Source organism: Bolinopsis microptera, chromosome 9, assembly GCF_026151205.1.
Source record: "Bolinopsis microptera isolate Bmic1 chromosome 9, MBARI_Bmic_1.0, whole genome shotgun sequence".
NCBI lineage: Eukaryota > Metazoa > Ctenophora > Tentaculata > Lobata > Bolinopsidae > Bolinopsis > Bolinopsis microptera.
The window spans coordinates 3,427,558-3,448,229 of record NC_087080.1 but is presented as its reverse complement, the minus strand read 5'-3'; the positions used below and the strand labels follow the sequence as shown (position 1 = coordinate 3,448,229).

The window sequence follows — 20,672 nt, the reverse complement described above, 5'->3', positions numbered from 1 at the left end:
TTACCACGTGTTGCTGCGCGCATCTGTAATTGCCACGTGTTGTGGTTCTTCGTTGTGGACTCACGATCAGTCTGTGATCACGACCATCACGGGGTTTGTAAAACCGTCTTGTGGTGATTATGTTGTTTAATCTGTAAAGAATTTTTTTGACAGTTTAAATTGTTGTTTGAAGGCAGAAATGCTTGGCAAGTTTTGATTCAGCCAATAAAGATTATAATTACAGCAAATTGCCATACAATTTGTATCCGACTTCCGAGTATTTGGAATTCTTGACGAATTCTACAAATTGACAAATTAAAACTGACCAATAATTCATCCAATAAGCCCTTTTTTGTTTTTAATTAGGGCCGTCTTTAATAATTATAGGGATAGTTTGATCATCACTCACTCATTTAGTAACAGTCAAAAGAATGGATATAGCCCGGCAATATTAAACAGAGCGATCTAATCTTCACAGTTCACATGTGAATTGTGATATCATATCTTCATCTTCCCGTAGAATCATTCAGTTAGGATTCAGAATGCACTGCCGATTCAAGTTTTTTTCAAGTATGCTAAGAAGTTTGTGGTTGGCATGACAACATTATATTTCCCGAGGGATTCATAATAATATCAGCTGTTTTCATGAATTACAACATTCTCGAGATGACGAGAACATAAGTGAGAGGCAGCCGGTAGAGTAGATATAGGGGAAGAAGTAAAGAACAGTGTTGCATCTGGAGTATGTCAGAGGCAGCCAGTAGAGTAGATATAGGAGAAGAAGTAAAGAACAGTGTTGCATCTGGAGTATGTCAGAGGCAGCCGGTAGAGTAGATATAGGAGAAGAAGTAAAGAACAGTGTTGCATCTGGAGTATGTCAGAGGCAGCCAGTAGAGTAGATATAGGAGAAGAAGTAAAGAACAGTGTTGCATCTGGAGTATGTCAGAGGCAGCTGGTAGAGTAGAGGTAGGGGAAGGAGTAAAGAACAGTGTTGCATCTGGAGTATTTCAGAGGCAGCCAGTAGAGTAGAGATAGGGGAAGGAGTAAAGAAGAGTGTTGCATCTGGAGTATGTCAGAGGCAGCCAGTAGAGTAGAGATAGGGGAAGGAGTAAAGAAGAGTGTTGCATCTGGAGTATGTCAGAGGCAGCCGGTAGAGTAGAGATAGGGGAAGGAGTAAAGAAGAGTGTTGCATCTGGAGTATGTCAGAGGCAGCCAGTAGAGTAGATATAGGGGAAGAAGTAAAGAACAGTGTTGCATCTGGAGTATGTCAGAGGCAGCCGGTAGAGTAGAGAGATAGGGGAATGAGTAAAGAAGAGTGTTGCATCTGGAGTATGTGGTTTATAAGTTCCAGCTGCCCCACAGAACAGTAGACAATACGCTGTTATATAACTCTATAATAATAGATTGATGTCAAGCGTAGTTCAAGTTGCTATTTTGTAGCAATACCACTAAAATATTAGGTAAATGCCACTATATATAACCTACCACAGCTACGACTGCCTTGCTGTCCCACATTCAGAAAGTTTCAAATATCCTCGCAGATTATCTGCCAATCTGCCGTCTTTCTGGGTTTTTTTTTCTGGGTGTGGGCCTGCTGGTGTAATTAAGTTCTGAATATTTAATTAAAAATATCCCAGCTCATTTGTTTCCCGCACTGACGCAAATCATTAGGGAGTGTCTAGAGATTAGCGGAGAAACCAGACGATGCCGTAATGACTAAATAACTAAAGTATTAATTATTTAAGTTCTTAGCTTTGAAATCATGACATTATTCGGTGCTGTTGACTTTAATATAACCAATAAAATGTTTGCTTTTATTAAAAGAACTACATTATATTGCGTCTGAAAAACCTTCTTTTTTTACTTTTTTACTCGCCAATTCGTTGTTTTAGGGACATGGAACCTACCAATGCTTCTGACACAAACGCAAACATGCGACCAATTGTGGTGTGGAAACTTCTTTCCTGATCGGATACAATGTTATAGTCGTTCTCTCAACTCTCCTTGGCAGGGACAAAAGGAGATCGCGATTATTTTGGCCAAAATTCGCGATACCGCGATTTTTAACAGACTATACATTAAACTATACATAAAATTTGTCGCAAATAATGGGAAAAATCGCGATCCTGCACATGCCCCGATTTCCTTTTGTCCCTGCTCCTTGGAGATATGTACTATCATTCTGATTGCCACCATGACTGACAATTCCTTCAGACTTAACAAGCTCATAATCGCGGTTATCCAACACATGGCTGTCAATGACTTGGCGTTGTCTTTGAGCTGGGGCCTGGGTGCTACCGGAGACTGTGAATATGATAGCAGGTTGGGATCAGTGGGTGCTACTGGAGACTGTGAATATGATAGCAGGGTGGGATCAGTGGGTGCTACCGGAGACTGTGAATATGATAGCAGGGTGGGATCAGTGGGTGCTACCGGAGACTGTGGATATGATAGCAGGGTGGGATCAGTGGGTGCTACCGGAGACTGTGAATATGATAGCAGGGTGGGATCAGTGGGTGCTACCGGAGACTTTGAATATGATGGCAGGGTGGAATCAGTGGGTGCTACCGGAGACTAGTGTGAATATGAAAGCAGGGTGGGATCAGTGGGTGCTACCGGAGACTGTGAATATGATAGCAGGGTGGGATCAGTGGGTGCTACCGGAGACTAGTGTGAATATGGTAGCAGGGTGGAATCAGTGGGTGCTACCGGAGACTGTGAATATGATAGCAGGGTGGGATCAGTGGGTGCTACCGGAGACTGTGAATATGATAGCAGGGTGGGATCAGTGGGTGCTACCGGAGACTGTGAATATGATGGCAGGGTGGGATCAGTGGGTGCTACCGGAGACTGTGAATATGATAGCAGGGTGGGATCAGTGGGTGCTACCGGAGACTTTGAATATGATGGCAGGGTGGAATCAGTGGGTGCTACCGGAGACTAGTGTGAATATGATAACAGGGTGGGATCAGTGGGTGCTACCGGAGACTTTGAATATGATGGCAGGGTGGAATCAGTGGGTGCTACCGGAGACTACTGTGAATATGATAGCAGGGTGGGATCAGTGGGTGCTACCGGAGACTGTGAATATGATAGCAGGGTGGGATCAGTGGGTGCTACCGGAGACTGTGAATATGATAGCAGGGTGGGATCAGAGGGTGCTACCGGAGACTAGTGTGAATATGATCATGATAGCAGGGTGAAATCAGTGGGTGCTACCGGAGACTGTGAATATGATAGCTGGGTGGGATCAGTGGGTGCTACCGGAGACTGTGAATATGATAGCAGGGTGGGATTTGTGGGTGCTACCGGAGACTAGTGTGAATATGATAGCAGGGTGGGATCAGTGGGTGCTACCGAAGACTTTGAATATGATGGCAGGGTGGGATCAGTGGGTGCTACCGGAGACTGTAAATATGATAGCAGGGTGGGATCAGTGGGTGCTACCGGAGACTAGTGTGAATATGATAGCAGGGTGGAATCAGTGGGTGCTACCGGAGACTGTGAATATGATAGCAGGGTGGGATCAGTGGGTGCTACCGGAGACTAGTGTGAATATGATAGCAGGGTGGGATCAGTGGGTGCTACCGGAGACTGTGAATATGATAGCAGGGTGGGATCAGTGGGTGCTACCGGAGACTGTGAATATGATAGCAGGGTGGGATCAGTGGGTGCTACCGGAGACTGTGAATATGATAGCAGGGTGGGATCAGTGGGTGCTACCGGAGACTGTGAATATGATAGCAGGGTGGGATCAGTGGGTGCTACCGGAGACTGTGAATATGATAGCAGGGTGGAATCAGTGGGTACTACCGGAGACTAGTGTGAATATGATAGCAGGGTGGGATCAGTGGGTGTTACCGGAGACTTTGAATATGAAAGCAGGGTGGGATCAGTGGGTGCTACCGGAGACTGTGAATATGATAGCAGGGTGGGATCAGTGGGTGCTACCGGAGACTAGTGTGAATATGATAGCAGGGTGGGATCAGTGTGTGCTACCGGAGACTAGTGTGAATATGATAGCAGGGTGGGATCAGTGGGTGCTACCGGAGTCTAGTGTGAATATGATAGCAGGGTGGGATCAGTGGGTGCTACCGGAGACTAGTGTGAATATGATAGCAGGGTGGGATCAGTGGGTGCTACCGGAGACTGTGAATATGATAGCAGGGTGGGATCAGTGGGTGCTACCGGAGACTTTGAATATAATGGCAGGGTGGAATCGGTGGGTGCTACCGGAGACTAGTGTGAATATGATAGCAGGGTGGAATCAGTGGGTGCTACCGGAGACTGTGAATATGATAGCAGGGTGGGATCAGTGGGTGCTACCGGAGACTAGTGTGAATATGATAGCAGGGTGGGATCAGTGGGTGCTACCGGAGACTGTGAATATGATAGCAGGGTGGGATCAGTGGGTGCTACCGGAGACTGTGAATATGATAGTAGGGTGGGATCAGTGGGTGCTACCGGAGACTGTGAATATGATAGCAGGGTGGGATCAGTGGGTGCTACCGGAGACTGTGAATATGATAGCAGTGTGGAATCAGTGGGTACTACCGGAGACTAGTGTGAATATGATAGCAGGGTGGGATCAGTGGGTGCTACCGGAGACTTTGAATATGATAGCAGGGTGGGATCAGTGGGTGCTACCGGAGACTAGTGTGAATATGATAGCAGGGTGGGATCAGTGGGTGCTACCGGAGACTAGTGTGAATATGATAGCAGGGTGGGATCAGTGTGTGCTACCGGAGACTAGTGTGAATATGATAGCAGGGTGGGATCAGTGGGTGCTACCGGAGTCTAGTGTGAATATGATAGCAGGGTGGGATCAGTGGGTGCTACCGGAGACTAGTGTGAATATGATAGTAGGGTGGGATCAGTGGGTGCTACCGGAGACTAGTGTGAATATGATAGCAGGGTGGGATCAGTGGGTGCTCAGTCCATCCGGTACAGCGACTGAACTGAGATATTATTTGACGTATTATATTTTAGTGTTAGTTTGCATCTTGTGAGTGCATTGTCGGCCACTAAATTATAAACGATCTTGCAATTTCCTCTGAAGTCTTAAATACTGAAAAAAGGAAGTGGCACACGGCTTTTGTGCAGCATTATGGCTGGTGTGGATCTGGGTGCCGTTAACATTTTGGGTGTTGGAGGGTGATAACTTGAACCTTGTCAAAGACATGAACTTCTACGATTGCCAAAATAATCCGATTACATACAAAGAGAAAGTAGGCTATTGGTTTTACTCGTTTGATCATGCTGTAATGAATACTCTACTCCCTTGCGTTATTGTGATCCTAACAAACATCCCGACCATGGAAGAAACGCTACCAAACGCTGCCAAACGGTCACCTGGTGAATTACGTATGCGAGGTATTCCCACAGTGGTCATTACTTCAACCGTATTCTGCTTTTCTAATGTACCATATTCAGTTTCAATCAAGTCAACACCATCCCGAGCTCATATCTGCTGATTTTAACAGAGTGGCGTGGTATCTCCCGATGCTCAACATAATGGCAAATTTTGCCATTTACTTCCTTACTGTTCCCAGTTTCAGGCGCTTTATTCTGTCAAAGTTTTCTCTACAAATTCACTCCATCACAACAGCAAATAGAGATGGATAATAATGGGACTGGTAGTAGTGGGGAACTGGTTCCAAAATACATACCTTAGTAAACTGAATAGCATAAGTAAGCAATTGAGTTGTTTCTAGAGATTGACGATAACTTTAAGCCATATTTATTGTGACACGGAAAGAGAACCGGGGATTTGTTTGGTTTACTGGGAGCTAATTTGTTAATGGCTGTCTGTCAATTAAACGTGACTCACGGCCTCCCCATTAGTATCCAAGTTACTTTGGTGTGGGAGTTATTCCCACTCTGAATAAATCTAGCAGTCAGCGCAACCAAACGCTCTACGATAATTCGTTTGCAGTAATTGGACCTCGATTGCGGAACTTAATCCCACCAAACATACATACTATCGAAGATCCCCTGCACTTTAAAGAAATGCTTACAACGTTTGTGAAATTGAAATCATTCCCGGATGAGCCTCTAGTGGCAGGATACAGCCGTCGAAATGGAAACTCGTTACTGGACTGGAGTGGAATAAAGGCAGCGATCTCACTGTCCGGGTGGTCAGCAACTTCGACGACCCTATAGAGGATTCTATGAAGCACACCAAAGTAACCAAAGTAACCAAAGTAACCAAAGTAACCAAAGTAACCAAAGTAACCAAAGTAACCAAAGTAAAGTAACCTGCGAGAATAGTAATCTACCACCTCGACTTAAAATGAGACCCTACTCAGATCATCCCAGTGTCACATAGTCTACTGTCTAGGGAGTAGCTAAGGATCCATTGGATCTATGCGATCTCCTCGGTGACTCAGCCGAATGATAAGAAACTTAATTGAGGGTTAAATGAGGAGGGGTACCTGTTAAAAGTTCAAGAAACTTCCTAGGATACCCCTTCAATGCATACTGTAAACATAGTACAATTAACTATTAACTCTATCAGAACTGTGATCCTCTATGAGGTCTGTGAGGTCTATCTGTGTGGTCTGTGAGGTCTGTGAGGTAGGATCTTACCTTCACAAAACCTAAACCTTAAAAGCTAAATTTTAAACACAAATTTTGTTGAGCAGGGGGAGCTGGAGGGGTCGAACATATTGTCAGCTTATCGAAGGATAAGAAGTTCGACAAAACAATTGAGTTTAACAATTGTTCGTTGTAAGTTGCAAATTAGTTTTCCGAAAAATAACCAATTGGCAACTTAGCAGCATAAAGAGTCACGGTATATATTAAACGATCCAATTAATCTATCTGATTACCAATTATTCCCAAGGCGATCGTTTTATTAGCTTAATTAAGTTATCAGTTTTATCATAATTATTCGCATAATTACTTAAATATTCGCATAACTATGATAACTGTTGTTAGAGTATTAAAATAGCTTGTTCTTAAAGAGAATTAAACGCAACACGCCCATTTGCCTACCTTTCAAATAACATTATATTTTATTTAACTCTGAATCATATTATGTGCGCAACAACGAAATTTGTTCGAATTCACCTTAACAAACACAAATCAGAACATGTATTAAAATGATAAAATAATAATAAAAATTTTTTTTTATTAATAAAAAATAAATTAAAAAAATGATAAAATACAACTCACTGTATTTATAGTTTTTCTTGCAGAAGGCATCCCTCCTCCCGCGGAACAAATTCATGCTACTATAAAGCCGGTGAACTGGACCAACGGGGCAAATCTCTGACATAAATAAGCCTATAACGCAACAACTAGCAAAAGGCTAAATCAGTTTTGGGGTAACCGATTATTTGTGCTCGACAAGTTCAATGTTTCTCTCTCCGCGGAAGAAGCCTGGTGATTGGTGAACCACGGAACTACTTAAATACAAAACTAACCAAAACAACACAGTTCTTGGGAAGTTATCTGTTAATAATAGCAAGATAAGGGAAGTTATCTGTTAATAATAGCAAGATAAGCAATTAGTCCTGCACTACTCGATACAAATACAGCAGAGAGGGAGCAGTACTTGTAATGACAACTCTGACTAGTATAGCCCCCCGCCACTGCTCATATTAATAAGCTCGGCTGCGCTGCTTTAAAGTTTATAGTAGTTATAGTCGCCTTACAGTTTGGGGCTGCACTTTATGAAACACCCTCACTGCACCTTGTTGTAGTTGCACCTTGTTTGGATATTAATGATCCTTTTAACCTTAACAAGCTTAAACTCCCGAGAGGTTACGTCAACGTGTTTACTGTTTAATATACGATTAAATCGGATATTAGATGCGTAGTAACGGCTTTTTAGCTTGGTGATATATCGAGGTAAAACGTGTTTGATATTGGTCCACGAAATTAAAACCTTGTAAATGCTGGTCTTATCTGTAATGTGCTTACCACAGAGTTATGAATCATAACAACCAGCAATTTTAACGCAATATCTCTATGGAACTTAATAGAACTTTAATCTTTATAGTTACTTTATTAAATTGCGACAAACGGGCGAACCTCAGTTATAGCTTCATGATATTATGTTAAGATAAGATAATATGAACAGTGGATTATAAACCTTTGTTTAATATTCACAGAATTAAGTGAACAGGGATCAGTCATTTTAGAGAGGATTAGCCCTGTTATTAGTGTCAGTCAGTCAAATGTATTAGCAAGTTATATCTATGACAAAAAATGTAATAATTTAATTAGTAGAATGTGCTGAGAATACTTACGTTCACTTTGTTTCGCTAACTCTCGCAACTTCTGAAAAAAATATCATCGTCAGTTATCAGAAACACGTTGCAGGAAACTAATTTTCTAATTTTATTCAGTTTTATCATCATTATTATATTATCTTATCATATTCATATGGTTCGGTACAGTGATATATTACTGTAAATCGAGGATATAAAAATATTATCAAATGATACATATTTTCTAAACCAAGACAAATTGGTACAAACCAGCTAATCTCACTAATTTGTGAAAATTATAGAACAAATATTTTGATTAGGTTAGTGTCGCGATTATCTAAACACAATTTCATGAATTAAAAGCATTAATTTAAAAAAATCATCTGTTTGTAATTCAAAATATCATAGTCTAGAAATGGCTAGAAAATCCGACCTAATTCTCAAACTGGGCGGCTTACTCGAATGTGTATAACATAAAGAAGAATTCGCAGCTTTGAAGCCATGATCTCCCAAAGAATCCCCTGCCTCCTGACGAAATCAAACGGAACAAAACTTCAGAAAAATACTCGCATTAGCAATTGCGATGTGCGTCTGCCAATATAAAAGAATATATCTATAATTGATATGGTAGCCTCACTTCTCCTCGAGAATTACTCCAAATCACATTGAAATTGGAAATAAGTCTCTGAGAAGCAGCCGCCACCGTTTAACACTACGCTCACGCCATTTTGCCCTATTTTGCCGTATTTGCGTTTAATGCGGTGAAAGCTCGACGCACACAAGCTAAGAGCGGACTCCTTGACCTCAGTTTTAGACATTTTCATACTTAATTCCCAGACAGTCCGGTTGTAGCGGTAGCCGGTAGCAACCTGTTAGCCGCTTAGCAACCTGTTAGTCGCTTAGCAACCTGTTAGCCGCTTAGCAACCTGTTAGCCACTTAGCAACCTGTTAGCCGCTTAGCAACCTGTTAGCCGCTTAGCAACCTGTTAGCCGCTTAGCAACCTGTTAGCCACTTAGCAACCTGTTAGCCGCTTAGCAACCTGTTAGCCGCTTAGCAACCTGTTAGCCGCTTAGCAACCTGTTAGCCACTTAGCAACCTGTTAGCCGCTTAGCAACCTGTTAGCCGCTTAGCAACCTGTTAGCCGCTTAGCAACCTGTTAGCCGCTTAGCAACCTGTTAGCCGCTTAGCAACCTGTTAGCCACTTAGCAACCTGTTAGCCGCTTAGCAACCTGTTAGCCGCTTAGCAACCTATTAGTCGCTTAGCAACCTGTTAGCCGCTTAGCAACCTGTTAGCCGCTTAGCAACCTGTTAGCCACTTAGCAACCTGTTAGCCGCTTAGGAACCTGTTAGCCGCTCAGCAACCTGTTAGCCGCTTAGCAACCTGTTGCTCTAACCACGCAGTACGCACAACCATACCGGCTCCTCACCGTTATAAGGTTGTGTTGCCAGCTGGTTTTTAATTTGCTTAGATAACACTAACAGGCTTTGGTACTTTAAAGTTAGTCTTTTTATATTGGTATATGTTTTATATAACGGAGATCTTAGCTGTAGTAAAGATAATTAGATATCTAACTTTCCACAGAAAGTAACTATTGAAGCTGGCTATACTGAAAGTTCCTTTCTCCTTACTTATATCAAATTAGGGACAAATCAGCCTACTGTTGTTTTTATGACTTTGAATGATAGAATTTTCAGACGCTAGGGTACTTTGAACAATGAGCAACTTGAAATTACTGGAGTACAAACGCAAATTTCCATGCAAACTTTTATATTGAGCTTTCATATTCGAAATAAAAATCATTCGTCAAGGCGTACCGACTAAATTTGCAAAACGCTACCAAATAACCGAAATCGACCACACAACTGGATGAACTAATTCTATCATTGATTCCTAGATTTAGAAATGATTGAAGTGAGCTGAAATTATGACGCAGACAAAAATTTATAATTATTTCTTAATCTAGAATTGTTTTTATGCTCATTTTATGCACTTTTTCCTGGTTGAATTGGCACATTTCAGGATAGGGTGTGTGGATAAACCAGCAACTATCGACATTAATAATTATTAATTATAACAATTATTATTGATTATTAATTAATTATATCAACAATGCGCACGAATAGTTGCTAGAAAAATCGCAAACCCGCGGCCTCGGCCGAAGTATTAACATTTTACTCCTTCTAAGGAAAATACAAACGTTGAGCAATTCTATCGCTTTATCTTCGGCAAAAAGATAGCAGACAAATTCCACTAAATCAAGTCATGAAACTGACCTTAATCACAAGACTTACGCCTAAAAAGGAGTCCACCACGGAGTAACCCTGAGGCACTCTAAATCTTGTTCCGCTAAAAAGCACATTCACTTCAGCCGCTTTTAAAATTTGTTCGTAGAACAAGCTTGTTACCGTTGCAGCTTGTTCGTGGTCATAAATTGTCACTTGAGGCAGGGAGACGGCTCCAGGAGAATAAAGGCGTGTGTAGCTCATCACAGCGTGAACAAGAAACACAATCACAACAAAGGGCTGGTTAACTGAGGGTTCATCATGATACACGCTGTGAAAGTCAGATAACTAACACAGTTTGTAGTGATGAATCGGAAATTTCGGAACTATCATAATAATATGTGGTGTGGTACTTAGAAACTATCAACTAGGAACAATGGCTCTACTACTAGGCAAAACAAACTGAACTAGTTCGAGCGGATACCGCTGTCGTTAGGACGCTGGTCGGACGCCGGTCGGGTGCCGGTAGGGTGCCAGAAGGGTGCCGGTAGGGTGTCAGTCTAGGGTGCCGGTAGGGTGCCAGTAGGGTGCCGGTAGGGTGCTAGTAGGGTGCCAGTATGGTGCCGGTAGGGTGCCAGTAGGGTGCCAGAAGGGTGCCGGTAGGGTGCCAGTAGGGTGCCAGTAGGGTGCCGGTAGGGTGCCAGTAGGGTGCCAGTAGGGTGCCGGTCGGGTGCCAGTAGGGTGCCAGTAGGTTGCCAGTAGGTTGCCAGTAGGGTGCCGGTTGGGTGCCGGTAGGGTGCCAGTAGGGTGCCAGTAGGGTGCCGGTCGGGTGCCAGTAGGGTGCCAGTAGGTTGCCAGTAGGGTGCCAGTAGGGTGCCGGTTGGGTGCCGGTAGGGTGCCATTAGGGTGCCAGTAGGGTGCCGGTAGGGTGCCAGTAGGGTGCCAGTAGGGTGCCAGTAGAGTGCCTGTAGGGTGCCGGTAGAGTGCCGGTAGGGTGCCAGTAGGGTGCCAGTAGGGTGCCGGTAGGGTGCCAGTAGGGTGCCGGTCGGGTGCCGGTCGGGTTCCGGTAGGGTGCCAGTAGAGTGCCAGTAGGTTGCCAGTAGGGTGCCGGTTGGGTGCCGGTCTGGTGCCGGTAGGGTGCTGGTCGGGCACCAGATGCCGCTGCCCGGCGCCCTACCGACAGCGGTACCCACTCGAACTACCCAAACTGAATAACTGATAGCATTTTTAAGTGATGCTTTACTTGTTAGCGACAGGTGTGTCTATTCAGCATACATTTATCAGTATCAGTATCAGGATTCAATTTTGCTGCACGATCGTCGAGACAAATTTTGAAAGTTTGTAATCGTAAATTGTAATCCTAGCGAATGATCTTAAATACTCAATAGGTATCCTTTTCTTCCCTGTATAAAGTTACTAAATTTGCCTTTGTGTCAGCCGACAAAAAAGTTTCTGGCATTTTATTATTTACCTTACGAGACATATTTATATTCGACATAATTCCGGTGACCTAAATGATTTGGGAACGAAAATATGGGATTTTCTGCCGAAAACCACCGCATTTCGTACCCCAAATTAAATCATTGTACTTTGGGATTTTTTTCATTTCTTCATGTTACAAAAATAAAACCCAATATTTGAGAAAATCAATAAAATAAAGCTTGCTGACTTCTAATGGAACGTGTCCAACCGTCATGAATCATATTTATAACTTACTATATTAATAATTAAAGAAAATACGTGAAAAATAATTTGGGGAAAATAATGATGTTGACCTAAATTTTGGTAGTCCGAAAATATTGTGTTTTTGTTCGGAAAACCACCGACTTTGGTACCTTCTAAATTTGTCTCGTAAGGTATTTAACAAGTAAAGGTTCGTTCTGTAAGTCTACATAAAGAAAAACCATGTACACTAAAGCACTAATTACTAATTATACTAATTACTATCACATAAAGTTATCAATAACGAGTGCAGAAGTGAGGCATTGAGGAAAATAGGAATGTTCTATAACAAATCAATTCAGGAAATATATGATCGACACCATCTGCATAAATACAAAAGCTGTGATAACATTATATTAAGCCATTATGATGAGTTATGTGCCATTATGATGAGTTATGTGCCATAATTTTACCATTGAAGAGTTGATTAATGTTGACGCCATGTTCCGTACCTGAGCTGTTAATCAAGGCAATTCAATCACTACTAACATGATCAATCCACTGTTAATTACCATTTTTAATTCTCTAATATGTGCGTCAACATACATTTTGTGATGAAGCACGAAACTTCATATTATTACAACAATAACTAAGAATAAAGATAATACTTACACCTAGAACATGGTTGTGCTCGAAGTCAGCCTCTCTCCCCGCGAAACTACCCCCACAAATTAAGATGTCCGCGTCCTGCCTGCTCACAGCCCTCTCAGGAGATCTATAATCAGGAGTTCTCAAGGAGTTGTTGCCATTGTTTGCAGGAGAAGTGTGTCTGTCGTCTGCACTGTGATCGTGCTCACTGTCACTGCTACAGTCGGATAATGGGTGGGATAACTCTCTGCTGTATCTAGGGTTCACTTCCTCTTCCCCTGCTGAATCATCGTCCTCAGATACCAGGACTTTGTACTCCGCCTTGTTTACCATCGCTTGCAGATCCTCCTGCTTTTCTCAAGATCTTTTCAATATCAGGGCAGAAGTGTTCTTTTGCTACACCGCACAAGAGAATTAGTCCTTTTTTGCTGCTGCAGGTTTCGAGTTTGAGGTCCCCAAGGGTATCTCCTTCAATTTGAACTTTTCAGAAGCACACAATTTGTTGCTCTCAAAGTTCACAAAACTGAGTCCACACAATGATTCGTTAAACTACAAGTATAAACAAAAGGTTATTTAATGCTACTGAACTAATCTAGCGACATCTGTGTTTGTTTATACAAAATTGGCACGTGCACCATCACGCGCGTAACCACATGACGTGAAAGTGATGAATTAGGTTAGTGGCATGTGGGCTGCATGCTGAATGGTGCATTGGTTTGCCCCGAACGAAAACAAATCTAGGTAAAATAAAGGTGAATATATTATACTCAACACGGTAAATAAACAATTTGCATTATAATTAATGAGCTGACAAGAGAGATACATTGTCGGGTGGTTGATAAATATGTCAAGATAGCTAAATGCACGCAACTTGAAACTTTTATTGTATGTTACGATAGTATGTATTTAGAAAATGTATAGGTATGATTCAGTAGTGCTGAGTGATCATATTAAATGATAGGAAAGAATGTTAAATGCTATAATAAATGATAACCTAATTGAACACAACAACCGAGGAGTGGAAGAACTCACACCTCTCCTAAACGCCATCATAAAGAATAAGCTTTGTAATGTTTATTTGTTACGTTCGTGGAGTCAACGAAACTCGGCAAATTGGCTCAACTCGCCGACAGGCACGAATCGGAATAGTGACAGATCGGGATAAACAGTGGTAATGAACAGTCGTGGAAATTACATAAAACTATTAAATTGCCTACAAAGACATTTCAGACGAAATCCATCGGTAAACCCAATTGTACAGAACATCATTATTTAACCCCAAAAAATAGCAAAACCGTCAGTCGTTAAATACTGCGTGCTAGGTCATCGTTAACTTTTATTCGACAAGTTAAGCAACAACTGGTTGCAGCAACGATCGTGTTCAGTTTTATCCGGTCGAACTGTTAGTACTTTAGTACTTATTTACTTGTCAACCGTCGCCAATCGTTAATGTTGACAATAGTTTTTACTTCTGAGTCGTAATTAACTTAGAACAATGTAAACTGCTTGTTGGAAGCAATCGTAATAACAGCTGCTTAATGCTGTGATAGGAGCTGGAGTGAGAAGATTGTAAACTTGTAAAACTAAAAGCAGTTATCTTCAAATTACGGAATAATCTTTATCGCCGCGATTATCATTAAGCGCAATAAGAAGCTTATTTGAAGTGATCATGCAGGTACGGTAGGAAAAGTGTACTGATTATGACCCGACGTAGTCATGGAAACGGTTGTCAATAGATACGACTGACGGCTTCTAGCGGCAACGGTCGCTATTTGTAACAAGTGCAGATAACTAGTTTCCGGTTAAAAATAGTAACCCAGTGCAAAATCAGGGGAATTTTCATAGTTCGACTATAAGCATTAAGCGCTAGTTGTGATTTTTCATATTAAATTTAATCAAGTTAGACATGAATACGTTACTAATGTAAAAAATGTGAACAGCAGACGATCGATATAAGGTATCCCTTTGTAAAATTATGCCTATTTTTCTTAGAAAATCCGATTTTGTTTGTGTATTAGTATTTGTGGTTGATATAATGAGTGGGATATAAAATGCTATTTTAAATTTTATTTCATGTATTACTATCTTACTATATATTTCATGCATTATTATTAGACAGAAAACTAACGTAGAAAAGCCAGCTCTGCGCTAACTTTTAGGAAGTGCAATTAAATCAAAACGAATCCTGTCTGTTAATTAAAGTTCTTACCACTTCTTCCTTTTAATGGCTAAATCTCTAAGTTTAAAGTTTCAAGAGATCCTCAAAATTTCTTAAACTTGAATATTCAGAATTAAGGTCAGATATTAATTTTTAATGCAATTTATAATATTGCTCATGATTGGCCAAATTGTATACAAAATTGAAAAACCGAATTTTTCATACCGACAAAATCTAATGACCGTATCGTATTTGTCGAACTATGGAAATTTTCAACCTACAATAAAGTTAATCATATTTATATACTCGTAATATTTTTGTAATTATCAAATATGATAGTCGTATAGCTCCTGCAAACGTCTTGATTGTTACAGTAGCACAGAATTTGCAACGCAAATATCCCTAACTAATACTTGATACTAGGCCTGACCTGCGATCTTACTTAATTATTGATAATCAGCACGAGTCTAATTAATTAATATCGAGTATCGACCAAAAGTCTAAATTAATGCAAGCCTCTTGTCTATTAGCTCATATCCCGGTCAAACGACACTAAGGCGATTTCATTGGGACCGACAACAAATACTAACGAGACTTTGTTAAATTACAATAAATTATTGAATTGTCAGACAGTGCTCCTACACCATGATGAGAGTTGCAGCTTTATTATTGACACAACCACCACCACGCCAGCCGGTAGAAACTAATGCCGAGAAGGAAAAAGAGGTGGAGTTTGAAACGAAAGCTGTCCTAGTCGGAGTGGTCCTATGAACTAATGACTGTTTTTAATGGAAGTGACTTTACGACTCTTTTAGACGTTACGTCGTTAGTGGGATGGAAGTGGTAAGAGTTGTTACTGACCCCGGTTAGGTATTTGATACGCCATCTCCCTTTTATCTGTCACATTAATGTCGTATAACGAGTAAGGTGCTAGCCTAGTAGACAAGGGTCCGCGTGGAGCGGAGTAATAGAATATAGAAATATAGATGAGGTGGCTCTGTTAAACTAGTAAAAACTGAAACTAAGCAAGATTGAAATTTAAGAAATATATAAAGATATACGAGAACATGGACTACATGGACATTTACATTCCTCATGCAATCCAGTGCGAAACTTGACTCGACACAAGGTGCATTGTGGCCCCATAACTAAACCTTGTAGTAAGCGTTAGTAGGACTAAGTGAAGGGCCCTGTACCCGGCAGGGGAAATAAACGGAGATTTCTCAATACGTATGGGAGGGCTTGATAACCCTGGATCAGAACGACCCCCTCGTACCCTCCCAGACCCCAATAATCAGCCGATATTGTCCCCCTTATTACGAGACAAAACCCCGTTTTGTGGCACCTGAAAGCTGCTCCTCTCTCTCTCTATGTTAAAGGTTACTAGTACACCCCCTACCACCTGGCGTTAATGCTATAAATCGGCGGACACGGCCTAGTAACACGTGCTGTCACGATGTGTTATTACGTTGATGTGGTTACTGCGAAGATAACGTCACCGTTGCTGTGGTTACTGCGAAGATAACGTCACCGTTGCTGTGGTTACTGCGAAGATAACGTCACCGTTGCTGTGGTTACTGCGAAGATAACGTCACCGTTGTTGTGGTTACTGCGAAGATAACGTCACCGTTGGTGAGTGGGTAGTAGTAAACCCCCGATGGGGTGGCCCGTGGCATGTGCATCAATAGCATATTACAAATACATCAATTAACATTATATTAATCATATTATAATTCAACAATATCAATGAATTATGGTTGATCCTTCACTCTAAGTAAATATAAAAAAGTAAAATTAATCTACACTAAAGAATCAATAATCTGTATTATATTAATCAATTAAGTTAACTGTTACTACTTACTGTGGTTAATTTAGGGTTTAGTGGTGGGGGTAAGATTTGTGTTTAATAAATGGTTACGTTATTTTGGGGTTATGTTTATTAAAAGTTTGAGTATTGAGTATAATAATAACAATAATTAGCATAATTTCGTTGTTTTATAACCGAAAAAAAAAACAAAAATCTAAAGATCAAGTTCAAGCCATCTGAACTGACTCATGAACACTGCAAAGGTAAATAAGAACCAAGAAATGAATGAACATAAATTTACATGAGAAGTTTTATAAAGACCATCCACTGCATGCAATAACGTTAAACGCTTTTTCAAACAAGTATTTAGTCGCTTTGATAATTAATTTGAGTGCTATTAAACAAGTATTTCGTAGCTGTGATAACAATTATAGGTTGCTATGACTATTATATGAATACTATTTTTGATCTGTATTATCTCCATAATTTAGCTTATGGCAAGAGATATTGGCAGAAATTGCAATGAAGTTTTTGGTATCTAGTTATTTGTTTCAGGAAAAGATTAAACCTGGGTGTTGTTTTTAACTATCCCTTGTTTAGAACTTTTATTCAATAATGACAGAACTATTTATTGGGTATGGCACACTTTTTTGATATAGAAGGATATACTCACAATAAGTTTGAACTGCCAGAAGAAAGGTAGCATCATCGCTGTGCTAATGCTATCTTGGTCGAAAGACATCTCTCTGAAAACGTAAGCTACTATGTAGCCTTTATATTTATTATTTATTATACCTGCTATGGTATATAGGTGTACTGGTGTGGTTACTAATATAGTTAATAATAATTACTATTACTAATAGTTACAACGCTGACTGTTAGAACGTAGTTACTAGCGCTAATATTCCTTGGCAATTACTGGAAAAGCTATGTGAAATTAGCACATAATTAGCCAATCACGCAGATTATACAATAATCTTTGATAATTAACCGCAAAGGTATCACAATCAAATACAAATTTCCCGAGTAAATCCAAATTAAATGTTCTTAGTCTAAACTGAAACTTTCTTTTAATGCCAGATCGCTCTCAGCCAGATGAAATGCAAACGAAGTCCCAGTAATAAGACCAGAGAATTAGACAGGCTTGTTTAAAAAATAGGACGTGACTTGTCTCAAAATAATAAACTAATGAACGTGAACAGGAGCAGATATGGTTTAATGGTTTTCTTACAGAACAAATGCTAAATAGCCAAGACAAAGCTGGTCCGAAATCCGGATATTATCAATGCAATATTCACATAAGCTCGACAAATATTCACATTAGCGACACCCATTATCAAATAACCTTCTGCAAACAATCAACATTATTCGACTCCTCTCTCAATCCCTCCTTCCACTACCACGCCTCCTTAGACGTCCAATCCTTGTACACCTCCTGTGACATGCGCCTAGCCCTCAAAACTGTCATCTCCTCCTTTGAACAGAACCCCTCTCGTCTTCCCTCCAATGTCACCACCACCACCATAGGCTCCCTTATCAACTTTTGCCTTGACAACTCATACCTTGAATTCAACGGCTCCTTCTACTCCCAAGACGAAGGTGGTACAATGGGATCCCCCCTCATTGTTGAACTAGCTGAAATCCGCCTTGCTGAAATCGAGACCTTAGCTTTATCCTCATGTCCTGACCCTCCGAACACTTACTCCCATTTCGTTGACGACGGCCTTGGATCTTTCAGAGACAGAAACCACGCAGAATCCTTCCTTACATTCCTTAACTCCCTTACTGAAGACCTCAACTTTACCCAAGAACATCCCTCTACAGACGGAACTATACCCTTCCTTGACGTTCTCATCCACCCTGACAAATCCACATCAGTCTACAGAAAACCCACCCACACCAACCTCTACACCAAGTACTCCTCCTGCACCACCAACTCATCTAAGAACGCAGTCATCCGATCACTGACCAGAAGAGCCCACAACATCTGCTCACCCCAACACCTTGACGACGAACTCCAGACAGTACGACACGTTTGCCTCCAGAACGGCTTCCCTCCTCACCGCATCACCACCATCATGCACGAAGTACAACGGAAATTCACCAACCCCTCTCGCCACCAATCCCTAGCCTCATTCAACCGACAGACCCGTGAACATGCCCTTAGTGTTTCTCTTCCTTTCCATCCCTCCCTATCCAAACCCATCTCCAAGATACTCGGACAACACGACATCAAAGTCACCCACTCCTCTGCTACCACCCTCCGCAACCTCCTCACCAAAACGAAGACCACACCCCCTACTCACCTCACTCCCAACACCATCTACGAAATTTCCTGCTCACAGTGCCCCTCCAAATACGCCGGACAGACCTACAGACCCTTGGTCCACCGCATGAAAGAACACGAACGATGTTACAGACTCAACAACGCCATCGACGAATCCACAGACAGAATCAAATCAGCTCCTGCACATCATGCCCTGACCACCGGCCACACCATCTCCTGGAACAACATCGAAGTCCTCAAATCCCTCACCTCACGCTCCCAACTTGACCTCACAGAACACGCAGCTATACAAATACGACAACCAGCTATGAACAGAACAGACCGCGCACCCAAATGTAGTTCCCTCTGGGACCCCATTCTTCCTAAAATTGCCAAATCCTTAAAGTCCAGACCATCTGGCATTTCCTTCTCAACCTCAACAGAAGACTAAATTTTTATTGACATTGTACTGTAATTTTTCACTTTCCCACCCACACCTCCCCCACCCTCCATCCCTGACACCACTCAATCACATATAAGCATTGTCCACCACATCACATTCAGCTGACGACGATTAACACATGTTTATTGAAAGCTTCTACAAGTTAAATCATCGTATCTCTTATATGTTTTTAACCCAACTCCACTCAGAATCAACATTAATTATGCGTGAAGGTTACGTGAATCCTGGCAAGTGTTCCAGTTGGGAACTGTCACCAAGTGTCAACAGAAGGAAATGGCTGACTGCAAGCCGGATTCCTGTCTTGACTAATCAGCATAAGAGCATTGTATGCTGGTTGACTTCCAAGCATTATAATGACATTATGTAGGATATGAGTTGGCAGGGTTGAGGAAATTAGAAAGGTGGGGGAAAAGTTACGTTATGTTATTTGGCAAGCGATGATAATTTATCATTAATGGTTGATGGTAATTCGTTGTCAGCGATTTACCACAATAATTTAAGATTGATTTAAATACTTACTGTAAGTATCATTAATCCAGTAGTCAGTGCAAACAGTTAACAGACGAAAGTAATAACGAGTATCTTCCTAACTATGAAGATGAAGATGAAGGCTCATGTACAGCTCACACAACTTTTATGAGAATGACCAGTGCAGACTGCAGAGCTTTTCGACGTGTCAAATCAGATGCTACTAACTTACTAATATCCTGATTAGATTTTCACATTCATTGTATATAACTGGATTGAAATGTATCTTTGCTACAAAGAGCAGTTTCTCCTTCGTAGCAACAACGTGCGAACAAGAAATTCAGAACAATTATCGGCTATTATCAAGGTACACTTCATTAACTTCCAATTAAAATTACAATTAAATTCGAATATAAAAGTGACGTCCATGACTTGAGAAATGTTTAATGTGCAGACAACATACAATTTTGTGCAGACAGGAACGGCGGAATATTTCCATGAAAAATATGTCTGTTAAAAATTGTATTCTTATGGAAAGGGGTGGAAAGCTGAGGCCTGACAAAACATTTTTCTGGATTTTGTAGGCGTGAAAGACCTACAACCTCAAGCTAAATTCCACAACAGTTTCACGTACAGCTGTACCTAGTTTCCTAAACGATTTAAATAAAGCGGTTATAAATGCAGATAACTTAGCTTCATGTCCTTTCACTGCATTCACATTGCAGATTGAGATAACATATTTGCAAAAAGACTCACTGCACAAGAGATTTGTTGGCTGAGA

The 20,672-nt window shown here is 41.2% G+C and overlaps 1 protein-coding gene across 13 annotated transcripts in view; it reads right to left on the bottom strand.

The window, feature by feature from the left end:
* LOC134820496 (NADPH oxidase 5-like) overlaps positions 1 to 20,672 on the bottom strand; it is a 95,389-nt gene that overhangs the window by 54,625 nt on the left and 20,092 nt on the right. For 8 of the 13 annotated variants that reach the window (XM_063830911.1, XM_063830907.1, XM_063830900.1 and 5 more), the window contains exon 3: positions 8,235 to 8,265. Coding sequence is in view for 12 of the 13 variants with exons in the window: in XM_063830907.1 (XP_063686977.1) it covers positions 8,235 to 8,265 (31 nt within the window). In the remaining variant the exon portion in view is untranslated. Of the gene's footprint in view, positions 1 to 8,234; positions 8,266 to 12,753; positions 14,150 to 17,367; positions 17,453 to 20,672 lie in introns of those variants that run through there. The other 5 variants (XM_063830910.1, XM_063830908.1, XM_063830898.1 and 2 more) reach the window with 5 other exon arrangements.